Here is a 20,384-nt window from a genome sequence, read left to right on the forward strand (position 1 = left end):
CCTCCTTTCTCCATCCCAGCATACTGATTCCCATCTACTCTGTGGCCTTTCTAGCCTTTAGAAATACTATATTCACTAGCTTTCTGGCTAGAAAATTAATGTGCTATTCTTCTGAAGGGTAGAAAGGGTTTTTCCCTCTAGCACCTTTGAGAATGACAAAGTTGCTTGAGAGAAGGACTCTGCTCTGCATCCGTCAAAATCAAGCTGACAAGCAGCGCTTCTACTGTCAAAGGCACTGGCTGAAAAAGTCCATGACGAAAGTTAAATGGGATTTTAGGATGGGGCACTTGGAGCTTTGCTCCAAACGCTCCATGCTGGCAAACACCCTGTGCTAAAATCCTCCTTAGCTTTTCTCATAGACTTTTCACCCAGCATTTTTGAGAGCGGAAGGGCTGCTTGGTGAAGGGACTCCACCCTTTATGAGGCAAAATCAATCTAGCAGAGAATCCTTGCACTCTCAAAGAGACTGGCGGAAAAAGATTCATTCCAAAATGGGTCCTGATGGACCATTTTCAGCCACCCCCCAGGAACCAGGAGGAGTCGTGCGACAACAGCTTGCGACCTTCTTTGCCTGCTTCCCTGTTGACTTTCTGAGGAAACTGACAGGGAAGATTGCAAATGATGATCACATGATCGTGGGTACCTTAGCATCCTATCGTAAACACAAATGGGTTGCCAACAGCCCACACTGCTATACATGACTATGGGGTGCTACAACATTCATAATTTGGGGCATTGGTTTAACTCCCTTTATTCAGCACCACTGTAATTTTGGTTACTGAACACAATTCAATGATTTGGTCATTAAATGAGGATAACCTGTATAACATGAGCTTTTTCATAATACTAAGTTCAAATGTTTCTATACAAGTGTCTAAAGTAGAATAAGTCTTTCTATATAAATTACTTATAAAATATGCCAGAGTCAAATAGTTTACAGAATAATAATATCAACAGCATAAAATAGTAACTGAATATGTACAAATAATCCTTGAGTTATTATTATTATTATAATAAAGCTTGCCTATCAGGGTCGTAACTCATGACAGTCATAATACAAGTTGATCCCAAGATTTTATGACCTTTTCGCAAAAATCATTTAAGCGAATTTTGCTTAATATTTTTGTTGATCACCCGATTTTATGACCTTTTTGTGAAAGTCATTAAGCAAATCACTGCGGTCATTAAGTAAATCTATGGTCATTAAGCAAACATTGCAACCATTAAGAGAACCATTGGCTTGCTATGGGCAAGGTTTTGCTAAAAATCAGAAGTGTCAGTTTTGGGCAAAACTGTTGTAAAATATAGTCACATGACTCAGGACACTCCAGATGGCCATAAATGCAGTCTTGTTGCTGAGCACTCAAAGTACAGTCATGTGACCACAAGAGGAGAGAAAATACAGCTTTCATGTATCTGTTACTGTAGCTTCTATCAATATAGTTCCAATCCAAACTTTGAAAATCTGTTTCTTGACCTGGGCTGCCCCAAAGGACTGACACAAATCTAGTGGTCACCTTCGCTCTTACTCCAAAGTACTAGCATGAAGATTTATCTACCTTGCCCATCATATCTGGAATTGAATATATTATATATTGAATGTTTTATTTCTCCCTTATCATAAAAAGTTGCCATAAATTTTAATGACATTTGGGACCAGCAGCTCTCTCATTCAGCGAAACAGTCCCTAAATGGGTAATGACTGGAACTGTGCTTTTCTTTTCCCCGCTCCCTCATTCTTTTGATTGCTTCCCCCACTACTGGCATAATTAACAAGAAGAAAATTAATGTTTGTATTTACATTCACTGAAGAAGTGATTACAAGAGAGTAAAAGACACTTAATGGGGAATACATTGGGCCATTTGCTTTGCTTACTTGTGGCTCCTCCTCCTCCAGAACCACCACATTATGTGCCTGCTTACGCTTTTGTGATTTCAGTTCTCCCCATACCACCACATTCCCTTCAGTGTGCATTCTCTATTGTGTGCCTGCTTACTTTCTTGTAATCCCTTCCTCTCCAAACTCTCCACTCATAAAACAGTTTGGAAAGTTATTTATGATCTGTCCTTGAAGTTAGAACAGTGCACTACCACCATGATCATGTGATTGCAATTCAACTGCTTGGCGACTACCTTGTATTTATGACTGCCATATCCTCTGGTCATATGATTGCAATTTGCAACTGTCCCAGCAAGTTTCCAACAAGCAATGTTAATTGGGGAAGTATGATTAGCTTAACAACCATGTGATTTGTTTAGTTTGTGTAAACCACCTGGAATGACAGTGAGTTAATAAATAACTACCATATAAGTCACTAAATGATCACTGTGATTCACTTAAGGACCATGGTAAAAATTGTCATAAAATTGGGTCCAATCATATGACTCACTTAATGACCATACCATTTCACAACCAAAATTCTGATTCTAACTGTGGTCAGAACGTGAAGACTATCTGTAATCAGCATCTGGATTCAGAATAAATTTCTTCTTACAAGAAAGCCCATCTACTCTAAGGGACAACCATTCCTGAAGAATCTGACTACATTGCACTGTAGTAACTATTTGTGAATCTTAAAACGCTGAAGAAAATTGCTATAAAACTTTGGTGCACATGTGATTCTTGCCTAAAAACATGTTTCATGTAATCTATGTAAGAAGACAAGAAGGAGTACAGCTCTGCTAATTCTTCTTGATCATTCAATGGCTTTCAATACTAGTGACCACTATATTATTCTGGACAGGCTCTCAAAATAGATGGTTTGAATTACAAAGAGCTGAACTATTAGCTAACTCTTCGTTCCACTGTGGTCATTGGCTACCATTTCAACATTTTTTCCCTGATAGTCTCTTGTTTATGAAGAATTAAGATCACCATTTGGAAGAGGTCATTGATCCAGATCTGTGACTTAGAATAAGTTTACCTGTTAAGACTAGTTATCATGTTTTAGCTGTAACTACACCTGAACAAAGAAGTCTGGCTAATATTAACCAGTTCTGGAAACTGGCATGGTAAAAATCTTATTAATCCCTAGGCCACTACTGAGCTCTTTAAAACTGGCTTATATACTCAAATACAATTCAAAATGTAAACCTAAAATGGCTTGGAACCTAGATCAGTGGTTCTCAACCTGTGGGTCGGGACCCCATTTGGGGTCGAACGACCATTTCATGGGGGTCACCAAATCATGCTGTCCACCATTTTGTTCCCTTTTCCCTAGCTGTCCTACTCCCTCTTATTGGTGGCCACACCCACTTGGGGGTCACCACAACATGGGGAACTGTATTATGGGGTCACGGCATTAGAAAGGTTGAGAACCACTGACCTAGATGCTGTGTCTCATTGTAAGTCTCCATGTATCATTGCCAGCTCAGAGTTGACAAGGAAACCAATAGAAAGCAATCGGTTCCAGTTACTGGGCAGCTGCAGGCAGAGGCAGTGCTGTCCAATAACCTGGTCTGTCTGCTGCCAGTCTTAGAAGGAGCATGAGCTGTTTTCCCCTCCTAGTGCAAGGGCTTGCTGTACAGGGTAGAATAAAGACACTCTGCAAGTCTCCTCACAAGAAAGAAATATCATCCTTCCAAATAGCAGTTCCAGAGTTGTTTCTATTTAAGAAGAGTAGCAGGCTCAAGCCCTTCTATTATAGTGTGAGCATTCTTTTATACAGCTAGCTTAAGTATACTTTCCTAATGCCGAACATTTTAAGTTGTCCCATCAAAACTTATATTTAATTATTTTTACATTTTTGCCATTACCAAGATTGGACAGATGCTCCAGGTGGCTATTATACTAATACATTGTTATACAACTGTATAGAAATAATTTTTTATATATTTACACTCTTGTGCATTTCAAATCTAAATTTTATCATGGAAAAATGTATACAAATGAAGGTATAACCATTTAAAATAAGAAAGTGTTCTTAGTTGAATTAAAAATGGATTTTATGACAGCATATCAATCAGTTTTTACCTAAATTAAGGTGGTTGTCTTTCTGCTTATTTCTGGACATAATCTTCTGAATACAAAGTTTATGTTGATAAGCTAAACAATTTAGGAAGATTTAAGAACAAAATAAAAATGTTCTGTCTCTTCCCAGCCTTTTACAGCATCTTAAGTTTCTTCTGAAATTTCTAATGAGTTCTGGAATCTAATTAGCAAAAAAACTATTAAAACTCTGTTCTGAATGGAAGCATCTCTTCTACAATTAATTCACTCATCTTATCACAATTCCAGGATATACTTATTCAAGATTGAGGAAAGAGTACAGAAATTCTGTGAGGACTCCTGGATATTGTAAAGTATATTTTTCGATATACTTTACTTGAAATTGAAAGGTTGCTAAACAGGACAGTTGTTAACATATCTGATCATGGACTTAAACATATGTTACAATATTAGAGCTAAGCTTTGACATCTCTATTTTTATCAACTAATTATACCTTCAACTAAAGAACTCCAGGAACAGATGACAATAAACATAGTGAGAAGGAAAGTATGCCACTTGCAAAATGCAGAAGTCAACACGGAAGCCATGTTCATTCACTCTTGTATACTATGATCATTTATTTAAAACAGGCATGTCAAACTCACGACGTCATATGACGTCGCGCAACGTATCGGGCTGGTTTTGCCATTGCCAGCAATGGGGTAGGTGTGGCTTCCACGTAACGTGTCCGGCCTACAGGCCGGCAGTTTGACACCCCTGATTTAAAAGGTCCATTTGAGCCTTATATGGCATAATGCACCATTCCTTCTCTAAGAACAGAAATATTTTGGACATATTCAAACATCTGTTAAATGTGTTCAAAATTTGGTAAGAGAAATATCAACATTGGATGCTTCTCTTCACTGATTAAATATTTTAATATCTCCCCAAACACTGGGGGGGGATGGGAACTGATAAAAATGGAAGAATAAATACAGCCTTGGGAATGAAATGTACATGTGAATATTATGCTATATTGTTTAAATAAATCAAAAGTCCACAGACTTTGATATCTCCTCTGTGGGTGCATTACTCTCCCTAGCTGCATTATTAATGCATACAAAGGCATCTGATTCATTTAAAATATAGTCAAAATATTGAAGACTTTTCTTCACAGATCAATTATTCTGTCACCAGAATTTTTGCAATATATCTGTAGTCACATATTACCAGAATCCAGTAATTACCAGAATAACAGTATAGAATCCATGCTTAAATACTGAAACAGAGTTTGAAGGACATCATGCATTATGCTGCAACAAATCTCTATTTACCACATATTGGTACAATAGATCTACGGAGATCCCCAATGTTATGACATTTGTTTATTGGATTCTGAATTTTGAACTATGTGGGCCAACAAGGCCTTGTGAAATCTAGATTCAACACTCTGTTTGGCTCAAACGTGCATTGGATAATCTTGCACAAGGCTATCACACAGATGACATGGTGTCCTTCTTTCTGGAATGTACTATTAAGGGTGCAAGTTGGGGAGATGTCACATGACAATGGAGCTTAAATATTAAGATTAAACATTTCTAGTATAATTTCTCCCTTTTCATATGAAGAAATGCTCTTTTAAAAGAAGACCAGGCAGACATGTGAGTTTTAATCTGTAGTTTTAAATGGTACATTCCAGTTATGCTTACATTTCTGCCATATATCAAAAATAACAGAAATAAACTGTTATTAAATAAACTCAAATTTTATTATATAAACTAACTATATAATAAAATTCGCTAAGGAACTGCTATTAATCAGATTCAAAACCATTTTTACAGCCCAGTTGTAATAATGTTGCTTTACAAATAAGTCTCCTTAATTTCAAATTGAACTATTCCTAAGGAAGCTTGAACTGAGTCCAAACAATTTTTATCTACTTATTTCATTATACTGCTTGAGCGCTAAGTCTTTATGAAATAAAGAGAAGACTTGCTTGACATGTACTCAGCTGCCAGAGGTTACATCATTACGTGCAAGTAGTTTTTTCAATAAGAATATAAAACTTGTTTATCATTTAAATGGTATATTTGTTCCAATTTCCCATTCTAGTAAAGAGCCCTAGGATCTCCTGGCAGATTCCCATTACAATACTAAGGTTTTAACATCCAAGTTTGGAAGCTTTTTGAGATTAATCAAGATCATTACTTGGCACCAAATATTGTGCTCAATATGCCAGTATAATTTTTTTTTTCAATCTATACTGATGTAACACTTGAACGACCAGGTTGGAGACAAATTGTTCTGGAAACTAACTACAGTATGTGATTTCTAAGAGTAAATAAAAACTGATGGAACAAAATCAATCAATTGCATATCTACAAACTACAATTGATTGTAATAGTTTGTAGATATGTGATTTGTATAAAAGTCAAAAAACATATGAGAGACAATAGAAATTTGATCAAAAAGTGAAAGTTCATATGCTGAAAACATGCCTTAACTTTGTATCATGTCCATTCACAGACAGCATGCATAGCTTAAAATTTCTGTTTACAAATCTGTGGACTAGAACTTCTGTATTAAACAGATGGTGATTGAAACTGTATAAAAGTTTTGAGAATATGGCTTGTACAGATATAATCAGCCAAAATTGTAGACAATTTTGTTTATCACAAATAGCAACAGGACAAGTTCACTAACAAAAAAAAAGGTTTGAATCAGGGTGCAAGCTTCACTTCTTCAATGACTCACCATACTGCTGGGGGCAATAAAGGGAAAGTAAAAACATACACAAAAATTCCATACGCAGAAGAAATCAAAATATGACTAACTTCAAATTTAAAGGAAAAGAAGTAGGCCACATAGAGGAAGGGGCACACAGAACAGCTTGTTATATTATTATATCACATTCAAAATGTCTTTAAAGCCTGAACAGATTTTTTTTAAAAAAAATCAAAACGTTGAAGAATGTGTCTTTGGGTTAAATAACAGAGACCATGAAAAAAAAACCCGCAATGTGATGGAACCAGTTACAAAGGACAGACGGGTAGAGCAAAAACCGGGATTTTAACCCTATAGGAAGCCTGACCGTATAGGAAGAAGGCCTCACACGACGCCTTGTAGAGATAAGGTGACTGCACCTGTATGACTTGTCCTGCAAGTGAAGAAGCGTCACATCAGGGTTGTTTACATCTGACAGAGCTGATCCACCTGACATTACTCCTCACCCACAGGGGTATGTCCGTGGACAAATTCTCGACCGCGCTCCACTAGCGGGATAACTTCCCTAATCGGAGCGAGGGGTTCCGAAGAACAAGCTGGGCCTGGCAAAGTGAGTTTCCCACCTCTCCACTCAGCCCTCCCGAGAAAGCACAACGGGGCAATCACCCTCCCCACTTCTCCAACTACCCGTCGCTGGTCCCATCCCGTCCCATTCCTCCCAGCGGTGTACCAGTTCGTCATATCCAGGAAGAAGGCGCAGCCAGCCGGGCTGAGCTGAAAGCCAAGGAGCCGCTGAAATTCGCCAATGAGTACGTCCTTGTCGGTGGTTCCCAGACAGCTGAACTTCTGCATCAACTCAGCGTCCAGATCCACGTCCATCCCCTCCATGGCGGCGCGACCCCTTCTTCCCGCGCCAGCCCGGCCCCTTCCACTAGGCCCCGGGCTGCCCCTGAGCCGCCACTGCCGCCTGCTCAAAGCTGCATGGGGGGGGGGGGGGAAGGGAGAACGAGCGGGCGAGCGAGTGAGCGAACAGCACGCAAAGCACGCCGATGCCGTGGCGTAGCGTCAGCACGTACCATGATTTCACAAACGTGATGACGTCACACTTGAAGGATCAAAATACAAACCTCTCAACGTAAACATTGCAAAGTTTGTAAACACTAAACAAGCTGATTTTAGAGCGGTTTTTTTTCCACGCTGCGTCTCAGCTGGTGACAATCTCTGGCTGAAGTTGAATGGGCTCGTAAGGTGGGTTTTAGGCAGGGCCGGAGACTCGACGGAAAAGTTCAAACAATTCCTTGTGGAAAGGGACAATGGTAAACTACTTCCCTTTTACTGCCTCGAAGACCAGAGAATCAAGTTCACAAAGGAGACGAGTTCTGCTCAAAAAAGACTTTATTTACAAAACATTTGAGTTCCAGTAGTAGTATTAGATCGCACTGAGCCTGCACTGGGGATTTTCTCGGAATCTAACTTCTATGTATATGAAGGTCATTAAAGTATTTGTTGCTCCATTGTTTTTTGTGTTGTGCGTTATTTATTTCTGTTTGGACAAAAAGAACTTTTAACTCACTGAATCAGTCCCGTGCAAATAAGAGGACAATTAGTTCATTACCAATCGCATTTCCTAAATTATATTTTATATTCTACAAATCTGATTTTCCATAAATAAGGAATTCAAACACATAACCCTTAGACCATTACCATAATTCTTATTTGCAGTGTACGTTATAAACCCCGCCCCCCGTTTCTGTGTTTTGCCTGAAATCTGGGAGTATGTTAACATTTGCTTCTGGACTTTCGACACAGAAATGGAAGGCTAACAACAAAATTCATTTAATTGTGATGGCCTCTTTCTTCCTCCCTCTTGTTCTTTTGAGTCACTGGATTTTTATTTTTCTCAATATTAAAAAAAAATGGGACACCATTATTACATAGATGGCTCAGAAACTGGTTCAGACGACTGCACCTTATGAAATAATAATAATAATGATAAAATTAAACTGCTCTGGGACTTCAGAATTCAAACAGACAAGCACCTGCAACATAACACCCCAGACTTAACAATTGTCGATAAGACAAAAAAGTCTGGATAGTGGACGTGGCAGTGCCTGGAGATAGCAGAATAGAAGAGAAAGAACTGGAGAAGATAACAAAATACAAAGACCTACAAATAGAAATAGAAAGACTGTGGCAAAAGCAAGCAAGGGTAGTACCAATAGTAATAGGCTCCTTGGGTGCAATCCCAAAACAACTGGAGCACCACTTGAACACAATTGGCATTGACAAATTCGCTATTAGTCAATTGCAAAAGCCGGCCTTATTAGGAACTGCTTCCATCCTGCAACGATATCTGTAATACCATCAAACATCCACATCTGCCTATCCCAGGTCCTGGGTAAGGACTCGATAGGTAGACAAAATGCCAAATCCAGTCTGAACATCTGGCTGACTGTGCATGATCCATAATAATAATAATGTTGGAAGGGACCTTGGAGGTCATCTAGTCCAACCCCCTGCTCAGGCAGGAAGCCCTATACCATTTCAAACAAATGGCTGTCCAGTCTCTTCTTAAAAACCTCCAGTGTTGGAGCATTCATCGCTTCTGGAGGCAGGTTGTTCCACTGGTTAATTGTTCTAACTGTCAGGAAGTTTCTCCTTAGTTCTAGGTTGCTTCTCTCCTTGATTTGTTTCCATCCTTTGCTTTTTGTCCTGCCTTCAGGTGCTTTGGAGAATAGCTTGACTCCCTCTTCTTTGTGGCAGCCCCTGAGATATTGGAACACTGCTATCATGTCCCCCCTCGTCCTTCTCTTCGTTAAACTAGACATACCCAATTCCAGCAACCATTCCTTATATGTTTTAGCCTCCAGTCCCCTAATCATCTTTGTTGTTCTTCTCTGTACTCTTTCTAGAGTCTCAACATCTTTTTTACATCGTGGTTACATCTTGTGTTTCATGGAGGATATAAAAACTGAATGAAAAATTCATTATAGACAAATGATTCTCACATTTTGCAGATGAGAAATATGAGACCATAAAAAATAATTGGTAATGGTTTAAGTTTTCATTTTATTTTCTATAAAGTATGAAAGTAACCATTGCTAATATTCAGTAAGCCATCTATAAAATCTACTTCTGTTTACTGCCCACTTAAATTTTATTATTAAGGCTGTTTATTTTTATCATAGTGAAATTCTTAATTCTCTGAGATAGAAAAAGAAAATACCGATTTAGAATATAGTAATTGATGAAGTTGAAACTTCAATTGATGAAATTTCCATTAAATTTATTGAGGCTTCATTTATTATGAACTTGCATAAATATTTAACAAGAATCTAGTAATTAATTATAATCTAGGTTTGCCAAAAAAGGAACACCAATATTTTCATTAAAAAGAAAAAAACAAGGATTGGAAGTGCAGTTCACAACACTCATATAATAATCTATAAATATATAAATGCAAAATAAAAAACCGAAGTATAAATATATAAGTGATTAATACATTATTTAAATAAATAACTGCGATGAGCAATTGTGGAAGTTCATATTTTAAGTATGAAGAAGCTCTCACTCAATTTTAATGATCAAATATAATTTGCTGTATGTATGACTGTTATGTATGATTACTATCTATAAACCACTTAAGAGTCCATTGGAATTGAAGCAATTGATAAATTGTATAAAGAAACATATGCCATGTTAAGTATTCCAAAGTAATTCATCTACTTGATAGTTAAGCAGCTAAATTGCCAACATTAAATAGCAGTTACATGATTAGTAATAAAAAGTAGTTCATTCCGAGTAAACTATTTTATACAAGGTAGGTACATTATTTACATATATATTTGTATTCCGTATATATTATATTCCATTATATTTCACTGAACCTATACCAACAGACTGAGTGGTTTACAAAATCTAATGCAAAGTTAAAATTAGAAACAGTCTAAAATTGATACTAAAAAGCACAAGGCAACCCTCCCTCCCCCAACATATTTACTTTACACTAAAGAACAAAACCAAGTTTTAAGGGCTTTTCAGAACCCCAGAAGAATGGGCATCATCAGAATTTCTGGAGCGATGCTGTTCCAGAGGGTGGAATAGCACACTTCCTAAGTCCTAAGTTGATAATATTTAATAGGAGAGACCTGATGCACACCCACTTTGCCCACATATAGAAGAACTACCACCTTAAAGCCAACTGATAGCCAATGGAACTTGAATAGCAGCAATGACACATGGGCACAAGCAGTGCCTATTACTACTAGCACTGCCACATTCTGAATCAGATCTAACTTCTGGATGGTCTTCCAAAGCAGCCCCATGTATAGCACATTGCAAATATAAATACTATAAAAATTACAACTAATAAGTTAATTAATGTCAAGTCAAGTTAACCAACTGAGGCAGGGTGTTGTTGGGGAAATTGCCCATTGTCTGGTCTAAATAGTAAAATATGATTGTGAGGAAGTGCAGTCATATCAGTAATTTTTACTCATAAATGGGAGAAAAGCATAAGAAAGAGACTAAGATTGGCTGGCTGAAAAGTCAGTATTTTGCCAATTATTTCAAAAATCGTAATGTGGGTAATAAATATTAAGGTTTGCTGTACTCTCCTAGTATTGTGAAACTGTTAAATTTAGTTTATTTGGTTGCTGCAAAGTTTTCTGAAATATAAAATATTGCTTAGAATTGTTCTTGAAGTTTTTGGATCTTAATACTTTAATCCATTCTATTTCTATATTTTTGGGGAATCCAGCTGCTTTTATTCACATGGAAACTGATGTGGCTTGTTGTTCTGTTCTGGATGATTTCCAGGTATTAATATTAAAGTATATTACTGAAAGAGATATAATTTGGTTGATTTAGCTTTTGTTCCTTTTTTATCTGCCAATTTTGCACACCAGTGATTACATCTGCTTATTTCAGCTGCTTCACACTTTTACCCACCATATAGATTGCAGTTAAGATCATCAACCAGCAGTTTACAGTTGCATATGCAAAGTTATCTTCCCACACCATAATCACAACCAGGATACTGCACCAATCTATCACAAGCAAAAACTTTTAAACAATGGTGGTTGGCAAAAAAAGAGCAAGAGCTATTGGTTCAATAATTAGGAAAATATTTACATGACCAAGTGAGAGGGTAAAAATTGATTGATGATCAGCCGATCTGATACAACTTCTGAACCTCAAAAGCCTGTAGTTCTTTCCTCGATAATCCCTCCCCGCCCCATTCCTTTATACTTAACTGTGAACTATAACCAGCTGTGCTCCAAAATGATTTGAGCTATAATTCTCACACGATCCCCAATTATTAACTGGGAACGAAGAAAATTTAACTTCAAAACATTTATGAAAGAATGAAAAAGGAGTACGAAGCATATATCATTTAAGTACGACGATAGTTATAACCGCTCTTTTTGCCACAGACGAAATACTTTGTATAAGCCAACAGTCTTACCGATAGAAATGTTTAAAGCTTACCGGAAGTGTGGTTAATGTATGTTAAGCCAAGTCGCACAACAAAAACGTCATTTCCTATAAACGTTTGTGGGAGTCGGAACCGCATCGCCTGGAGTTAACATGCCGAAGTGAGTGAACTGGATGATTAAGGATGAAAATGCAGGACGGGGGGGGGGGGGAATGTGTGTTCTGAAAAAGGAGCGAGAAGAAGATTCTGTAATACGAGCAGTGTCTCTTATTGCTTGGCGAAATTCATTTCTATTTGAACATCGCTTTAGTATTTCTTCCAGTATTTGCAGTTGAAGTTTCTCCCCGCCTCTTTCACACTTTTTGGACACACATTTCCAGGAAAATAAATTTCCTTGACTGCCAGTGCATTAGATACTAACAGCCGCCTCTTTCCATTTTGGCTATTTGATGAAGTCAATTGTGTATGATTGATGTTTCCAGAATCAGGAGTCGGGTCTAAGATTGCTAGATCCTGACTGTTAAAAGTGCTGATCCTATCTATTGTGTGGTCATTTATACAGGTAGTTCTCAACTTACAACGGTTCATTTAATGACCTTTCAAAGTTACCGGCACTGGAAAAAGTGACTTATGACAGTTTTTCACAGTTATAATCTTTGCAGCATCCCCATTCGATCAAAATTCAGATGACTGTTGCTGTGTTCCCTGGTCATGTGATCCCCTTTTGCTACCTTCTGACAAGCAAAATCAATGGGGAAGGCAGATTCACTTAACAACAGGTTACTAACTTATCAGCTGCAGTAATTTACTTAACAATTGAGAGGAAAGGGGGCATAAAAAGGGGCAAAACTCAACAAATGTCTCACTTAACAACAAAAATTTGGCTCAGTTGTCATAAGTTGAGGACTATCTGTAAAAAAATGAGGCATACTTTTTTTTCTCCTAATTTTATTGCTAGGACAGTGAAATTATTACAGTGAGTTGATGGAACTGCTTTATACATATAGATATAGCTATGCTAATATATTTGAAGTAAATACAACTGAACATTTAAGATTTTTGAAGAAAATTTGCTTTTACTATAAAAGCAAAGAATTAAATTAGTTGGCTTACTAAAATATGTTAAAAGATTTCCTAACATGTGTTAAAGAAGCTAGTAGCAATTATTCCTACTTCCTATGAATATTTGTTTTGCCTTTCAGGTTTTATTGTGATTACTGTGATACTTATCTCACCCATGACTCTGTAAGTAGAAATTTTCATTGTGTTATGATCAGAAATTTAAAATAATTTTTCCATTTAATTATTAGTTCTGATTATATTTCTTAGTTAAGAATTGGAGTTTAAAACTGATTAATATTTTTGTAGGCAACTGTAAAGATGTGCAAAAAAGTGATGAGGATGAATCTGTTTAGATACTCATGCTGGAACTATTTAAATATGTGCTTAATTGCAGTTGTAATTAAAGCAATGAGAGAGAAATGAACTAGTAAAACATAAATGCAAATTTTAAAGGCTATGAGAATTTATTGGGAAGCAATTTTTGTGACTAGAAATAGGCATTGGAGACAAATGTTGGGTTTGTAAGTATAATGAGTACCAGGAGAGTAATGGGGTGTTCTTTTCTTCCAGCCATCTGTGAGGAAAACCCATTGCAGTGGCAGGAAACATAAGGAGAATGTGAAAGATTACTATCAAAAATGGATGGAAGAACAAGCACAGAGCCTGATAGATAAAACAAGTAAGTCTTATTCATTTGAAGTATTGTTTGTATTTATCCGTCCTGAAATTCTGCCACGAAGTACAGACCCTGTTTTGTTCTATTCTCATAAAATGTTGGAATGAAATTATGTAAAGCTGTTTAGGATTGTGTTTGACAGCAGAATAACGATCCATAAACTGGTGGGCAATGTATGGCAGACATAAATTTGGTCTATAAAAAATAGGATTAAATTAAGTGCTGGGGAGAACTGGCAAAAGAAATCTAAACTTCAAAAATAGGCTGGATCTAGCTGAGGACTGCTGAGAAATAAATGTATTTATTTATTTAACTTTTATTAGCCACCCAACTCCAATGGACTGTCATTGCATCCCCATGATTATCGGATTTGGGCAGTAACTGCTGCATTAGAACCTCTCCTTACTGGTCACATAATCCAGAACATTCAGGGCTTGGAAAGGATTTCAGCCGCCATGTTCTACATGCTTTCTTTATCTTGTGATTAATGTCTCCAGAAAATCCATGTCTTCAGCATCCTGTATTAGAAACAGGGATTCTAAAAATGTATAGGCCATGCTATGTAGAAATAACTGCTCTATTTTAGTGGAAAAATATTGAATGCATATTCTAAATTCCTAAAAGCAAACCCTTGATATAGTAAATATATTTAGGATTTCAGATTTAGCTGGGAATAATTCTCATAGAATTTGAATCAACATGCAAACTGTGGAAAAAGTGGAAGCATGGAAAAAGTATTTGTGCGTTATTTTTAGTTTGAAAATATCCCTTAAAATTGATGAAATTGATAGAATTTGCTTTTGCAATTAAATATTTTCACTTGTCTAGAAATAAATTCAGACAATTATATACCTTAATAGGGTGGGTTGTTTGAAATTTTACAGAATTGCACTATATATGTTGTACTATAATTGGAAAAATATTTTTCCAGAAGTCTGTTAATTCATATTTATATCTTTCCCCTTTTCCCCATTAATACAGCGGCAGCATTTCAGCAAGGCAAAATCCCACCTACCCCATTCTCTGCTCCACCTCCTGGAGGAGCAATGATACCACCACCACCTAATATCCGTATGTATGAATATTGTTTCTCTATTTCTGATAAATCTATTATATGAAAATCTTAAAGAGAGAATACTATACTATTTTTTTAATATTAGTTATTCATTTTAAAAAAAATATTGCTCCTGTTCTTAATAAGTTATGATCCAATAGATACTTGCTATTTGTACATAAACTTTAACACAAATAAAATGTTTTTACAATTTCTGAGACACTGAATTGATATACATACAAGACTGATTGACATATTTGTTTTTTGCTGTACTTTAGCTGGTCCTCCACGGCCTGGTATGATGCCAGCACCCCATATGGGTGGACCACCAATGATGCCAATGATGGGACCACCTCCTCCAGGAATGATGCCAGTTGGACCTGGTAAGTTATGGGTTGAATAAATACTTACTTCTTTCTAGTCTGAAGACAAAGGACCAGTTACTGTACATTACATCCTTTTTGTGGAACAGAAAACCTGCATATTAAAAGATGATTAGTGACATCTATCAAGGATCAAGATTTAGACTGTGCCATAGCAAGGAAAAATCTTAAGAAGTGGTATATTGTGAGTTGCCACAAGAAATTCCCATGAACAAAATGGAGGACTGTGCTAGTACCATTGCAGAAGGATGACCTAGAAAGTTTAGGAATAAAGATTAGCTCTTATCATTACTGCACAGGGAAACTCCCAATATTTCTTTTCTAGAATAATTATTTTCAGACCTCTTTACTTTGGAGTTACTTTGCTAGCTTCTCTCACTGATCAAATTGTGATATAATTTATGTAGGTTTACAGAAGGAAATATAGGCTAAAACTATGTGATTTTTTTTATTTCCTTCCTTCCTTCCTTCCTTCCTTCCTTCCTTCCTTCCTTCCTTCCTTCCTTCCTTCCTTCCTTCCTTCCTTCCTTCTCCCTAACCTTGCTTTGCTGTATTTCAATTATTGGGTGGGACTCTAAAAAGGACAGGACACGTTTTTGTAATGTATTTTTTTAGTCTGAAGAGGTTGGAATTTTTCTTCTTGTTCTTTCATACTCTGGTTTAGGTTATTGACAGGCCTTCCAAGCAAATATGCAATAAAAGTTTTAGAAGAATTTGCTTTATTTCAGAACAGTTAGGGTAGATTACTAATATCAAAATAGAGAATATAAAAAAACCACTTGAGGCAGTTGTGGTGGAGTAACTGGGTACTGTGTGCATGTATTTTTTATTAAGAATTTTGTTTACAAAAGTACAACGTAAACTAAACTTAAAAAAGAGAATAGAATAGAAAGAAAAGTAAAAAGTACAAGAAAAAGAGATGAAAGAAGTAAGAAGATAATAAAGAAAAAGAAAAGAAATATATAAAGAAGCTACTTGTGATCTTTATTGCCACAAGTAAATGAATTAGAGTCTAGGGTAGGTCCTCCCTGTAAGGTTACAGATTTTATCTGTACATCCTATATCTATTTCTTCCTATAAACAAATCCATAAAATATAATTTTTTCAGTCCTTGTGTCAGGAGAGTTCATAAGGGGTTGCTTTTAACTTTTTTTCCAAATAAATCTTTATATTCCTTTATTTCTAATAGTTTTAATCTTTAGTTCATTCAGATATGGTGTGCTATGGATTTGATTTCTCTTTATTTCTTTGTCCCACAGAACAGAATTCTTCAAGGCTTTAACAAACCTCTTTTGTAAATCCAATAGAAAAAATTATCTAGGCCACTCTATTAGTTTCTCATTTACATTTCCTTTTTAAATTTTAAAATCTCAGCTAGTTTCTTTTGTAGATCCAATGAAACATCCTTTTCTAACTTATTTTCTTGGCCTGTCAGTTATAAATCTGTTTTTACTAACCTTTCGATGTCAGATAACCTTTGTTCTGTCATTTCTCCAATAACATCTTTGGATCATAGTCTATCCATAGAAACAGACATCATTACTGACATTGTGGCTACTATTTTCTGATACCATTTTTCAAAAATCTTCAGTATTTTTGTTATAATGCTTTATATCATATTATAGGATTGTACATTTTTCTTCTAAGAATTTTAGTCCCCTCGAGTGTCCAGTTTTTGAAATTGTGAAATTGTCTATCATTACATTTTGTAAAAATCAAAACAGAATCTTATTTCCCATGAAAAGTTATTTATTCTTTATACTGTAATTAATTCCAATATCTTATTGTAATAGTTTCAATACTCCAATTTTATCTGGACCCTTAGTCCATTTATAAGATCAAAATACTTAGGTTTTTGCTGTTTATTTCAGATTCTTTAAATTCTTAGGCTTATGATTAACATTTTCTTTCATTCAAGATTAAAGGCAGACTTACCCAGCATTTTCCAAATTGTTCTGAAGATCTATAATAATTTAAAAGTAGTGAAAGTAGCAATTTATGAAAGTGATTAGTGCCATTTAAAAGTCTATCATGGTTCTGAGCTAGATGACTAATCCCATCATCTCCAAACCTGTAGAAAACCACTGTCCTATGGTCTCCTTGTATTGAGCAGCCATCTGAAGCACATGTGGATGAGCTTTTATCCTCTTATCCAGAGAGATTCTAAGGAACCAGTTTGCACACTGATTCCTTGGTCTTTGCCCCAGTCATCAGCTCAATTTTGACAGAGCCATTTTCAGTTTGCCATGCCTCCCCTGGAAGAGAGTTGCCCTAACTTTGACTTTAAGGATCAATACTTGTTTAATTGCAATCCACTAGTCAAGCCATAATTTGGGCATTACAATTTTGCTCAAATATATGTACTCGATTACCTCCTCTTTTGCTTTTGCTTTTTTAAATAGGTAAGTTAGAGTTCATCGTGAACTCTAACACTCTGAAATCTCTTGGTGGAATTTGGCTGAAGCCTTAACAATAATTAACAAAATACAAAGTATCTTATTTTTAATGTTGAAAAAAGAAAATTAGCAATTTGAAATTTATAAGGTTTTCTGCCACAGCACGACTAACGGTACTTTTACAGCAGATTTTAAGCAGAACAATTGTTTTGCATTATATTGGGGGGGGGGGCAGAACTATTTACAGTAGTTTGTCCAAACTTCCCAAAGTCTCTTCTTCCCTCTTTCACTTTATTCTCTTCCAGAGCTATTTGCTATCAATTCAGTTTCTTACCTATTAACTGGCTCCTTTTTTCCTCCCTTTTCAGTGTGAGTGATAAGGGAATTGAATGATTAAATCTCCTGAGTTTAAAAACTTTCTCAATGCTTCCATAGCCTTCTCTATGTTTATACTGCAAGATGTACCTCCCTGGGGGTCTTCTGCCCATCTTTTCCAGGTCTGAGGCTTCTCTTGTAATCTCCTTGTAGTCATCTCCCTCGGCAGTATAGAAAGCTAGAATGACCTTGATGAACAAAGGGAAGTTCCGCTGTCAGGGAAACAATCAGATAAGCATGGCTTGAGACCATATCAAGAAAAAGATTTGTGAAACCTTTAGAGAATCCCCCCTGCCCCCAATTCATATGAAGATAAAAGACAGAGGAGGAGCACATTCAGACTTGCAAGACTCTATTATTGGGTTTGGGGTGAGGCAGATCTTTCTTTTTAATTGTTTGCTTTTCCCAGGGGAGCTTCCAGCTGATGTCTTCACCCTTCTCCTCCCTTTGAAGCTAGAAAATGGCAGCTGCTCACTGCAACAACGCAGCACACTCACAATAGTGTTTCTCTCCAGATACCAACTTCCTGCACAATTACCCCAAAAGAACTTACTGCCCCGATACATTGGAATGATATAGGCTCAGATGTGGCAATGTCCTGTCAAACTAGCAGCATTTTCCCCGGTAACCAAGGAGATGAACTTGGACTTTAGAACACCAACAGCTGTATATTAGATTTAGCCAGTGAGAATTCTGCCTCCATCTCACCCACAACAGTCCTGGCTAGCAGCCAGGGCAGCTTTTCTGCTTTCATGGCAACACAGCTGCTTCTCCCTATTTGTTCCCCCCCCCCCCCCGCTGAATCACACCAGTGCAACAGCACCCAACCTGGCCATAAAAGCCATATGCCACATTTACGGATACGTATAATAGTACTGTAGAGCTATTCCTTTTTCTATCTCTCGTTCCTTTGCCAATACAGAAAGGAGGAGGAAAATTCAGGCATCTGTGATAACTTGCTTTACTGTAGCCTATTGTTTTGTAGCCCCCTGCAGTATATGGTGGTTGCACAACACGGCAAACTGTAATTCTGGGAGTTGAGAGCATTATCCGGATTATGGAAGACATCCAATCTAGAGCCTGTTTTTTGTAAAGAATATTACCATAAGTTAAATAAATAAATAATATTTTGGGCCCGTATTCAGTATCTTCTCTGTCAAAAAGGCTTGCGTTCATAGAACATTGCTTTCTTGCTGCCTTCTTCCCTGTGAAGTTCTTTATATTTGCACTGAAAAATCTCTTAAAGGCCCTAAGAATAGTGCATAATAGAATACAAGTGGCCACAGACCGAGGAGAATAGTATTTGAAAGAACACATAGATATGCATCCTTGTGCAAGAACATGAAACAATATGTTGCTTCTGCAAAGATTTATAAGATCTCAGAAACAACTTATAAAATGTTCTTGAAATTTGTTTTTGTGTTGGAAAATTTAAAGAAAACATAGAAAGTGACATATTGGCCTATAAATTAGTGGTACGTTTCTTTATGTTGTTATTTTCTTTGCTTTTATAGCTCCAGGAATGAGGCCACCTATGGGAGGACATATGCCAATGATGCCAGGACCACCAATGATGAGACCTCCATCCAGACCCATGATGGTACCAGCCAGACCAGGAATGGCTCGCCCAGACAGATAAAGTGGAATTGGACCTTTTGCTCTCTTTTTTTAGATGTACGCCTTTCTGATAAGCTATGGAAGTTGCATTGCCCAAATTATTAACAATTTTTTAAATTTGCAATCTAAAATTGGGGGAAGGAGAAAAGTGCTGGGAGAAAAAAATATAAATATCGGACAAAGGCTTTGTAGCATTTCCCAAATAATTTTTCATGTTTGTTGTCAAATAAAATATTGATAATTGGTTTCTCATGTGTTGTGGGCTGAAACTATGATGATTCCATTAAAATAGTAATAATTTATGGTTGTATGTTTCTTCCCAAAAGTGATATTGCTCATTGTGGGTGGTCCCTTCCACCACCTTTCAAATCTACACATGAATTCCAGTATTAACACTTAATTCCAAACTTGCTCTCATCCTTAGTGTGCTTTTATCACTCTAAACTGATGAGGTCTAGGGCGTTCTCTTCACCCTAGACCTAACCATTCTGATCATTGTTCTATAACAATCTGTTTTGAAAGCTTCCTTCCACACAATGTTTGGAATACTACTGTGATACTATCCCTAGTTGTGGGTGGGGTAGAAAAAAATGGAGACTAAATTAAACTCTCTAATCCTTAGTCATCATGCCAGAGAATAGTTTTGCACAATTTGAGATGCAAGTGATTTTCATCTTGTTGCATCTTGATACTTGTTACACTAGGTGGAATGACAGTTGATAATCAGTATT

At 36.7% G+C, this 20,384-nt stretch overlaps 2 protein-coding genes across 4 annotated transcripts in view; one reads left to right on the forward strand and one right to left on the reverse strand.

Annotated features, from left to right (window-relative positions):
• ILRUN (inflammation and lipid regulator with UBA-like and NBR1-like domains) overlaps window positions 1-7,656 on the reverse strand; it is a 44,155-nt gene extending 36,499 nt beyond the window's left edge. For all 3 annotated transcript variants that reach the window (XM_039339037.1, XM_039339039.1, XM_039339031.1), the window contains exon 1: window positions 7,384-7,656. In XM_039339037.1, the coding sequence (XP_039194971.1) occupies window positions 7,384-7,541 (158 nt within the window). In that variant the 5' untranslated portion in view covers window positions 7,542-7,656. The remainder of the gene's footprint in view (window positions 1-7,383) is intronic.
• Window positions 7,657-12,189: 4,533 nt separating this feature from the next.
• Window positions 12,190-19,955, forward strand: SNRPC (small nuclear ribonucleoprotein polypeptide C). The gene is made up of 6 exons (XM_039339058.1): window positions 12,190-12,250; window positions 13,293-13,335; window positions 13,723-13,831; window positions 14,810-14,899; window positions 15,161-15,265; window positions 19,551-19,955. Exons 1-6 carry the CDS (start codon window positions 12,243-12,245, stop codon window positions 19,673-19,675), a joined length of 480 nt encoding a protein of 159 aa, XP_039194992.1. The 5' UTR covers window positions 12,190-12,242; the 3' UTR covers window positions 19,676-19,955.
• The last annotated feature ends 429 nt before the right edge of the window (window positions 19,956-20,384 follow it).

The sequence above is a fragment of the Crotalus tigris genome, unplaced genomic scaffold, assembly GCF_016545835.1.
Source record: "Crotalus tigris isolate CLP2741 ecotype Arizona unplaced genomic scaffold, ASM1654583v1 scf7180000017550.10884619, whole genome shotgun sequence".
Lineage (NCBI taxonomy): Eukaryota > Metazoa > Chordata > Lepidosauria > Squamata > Viperidae > Crotalus > Crotalus tigris.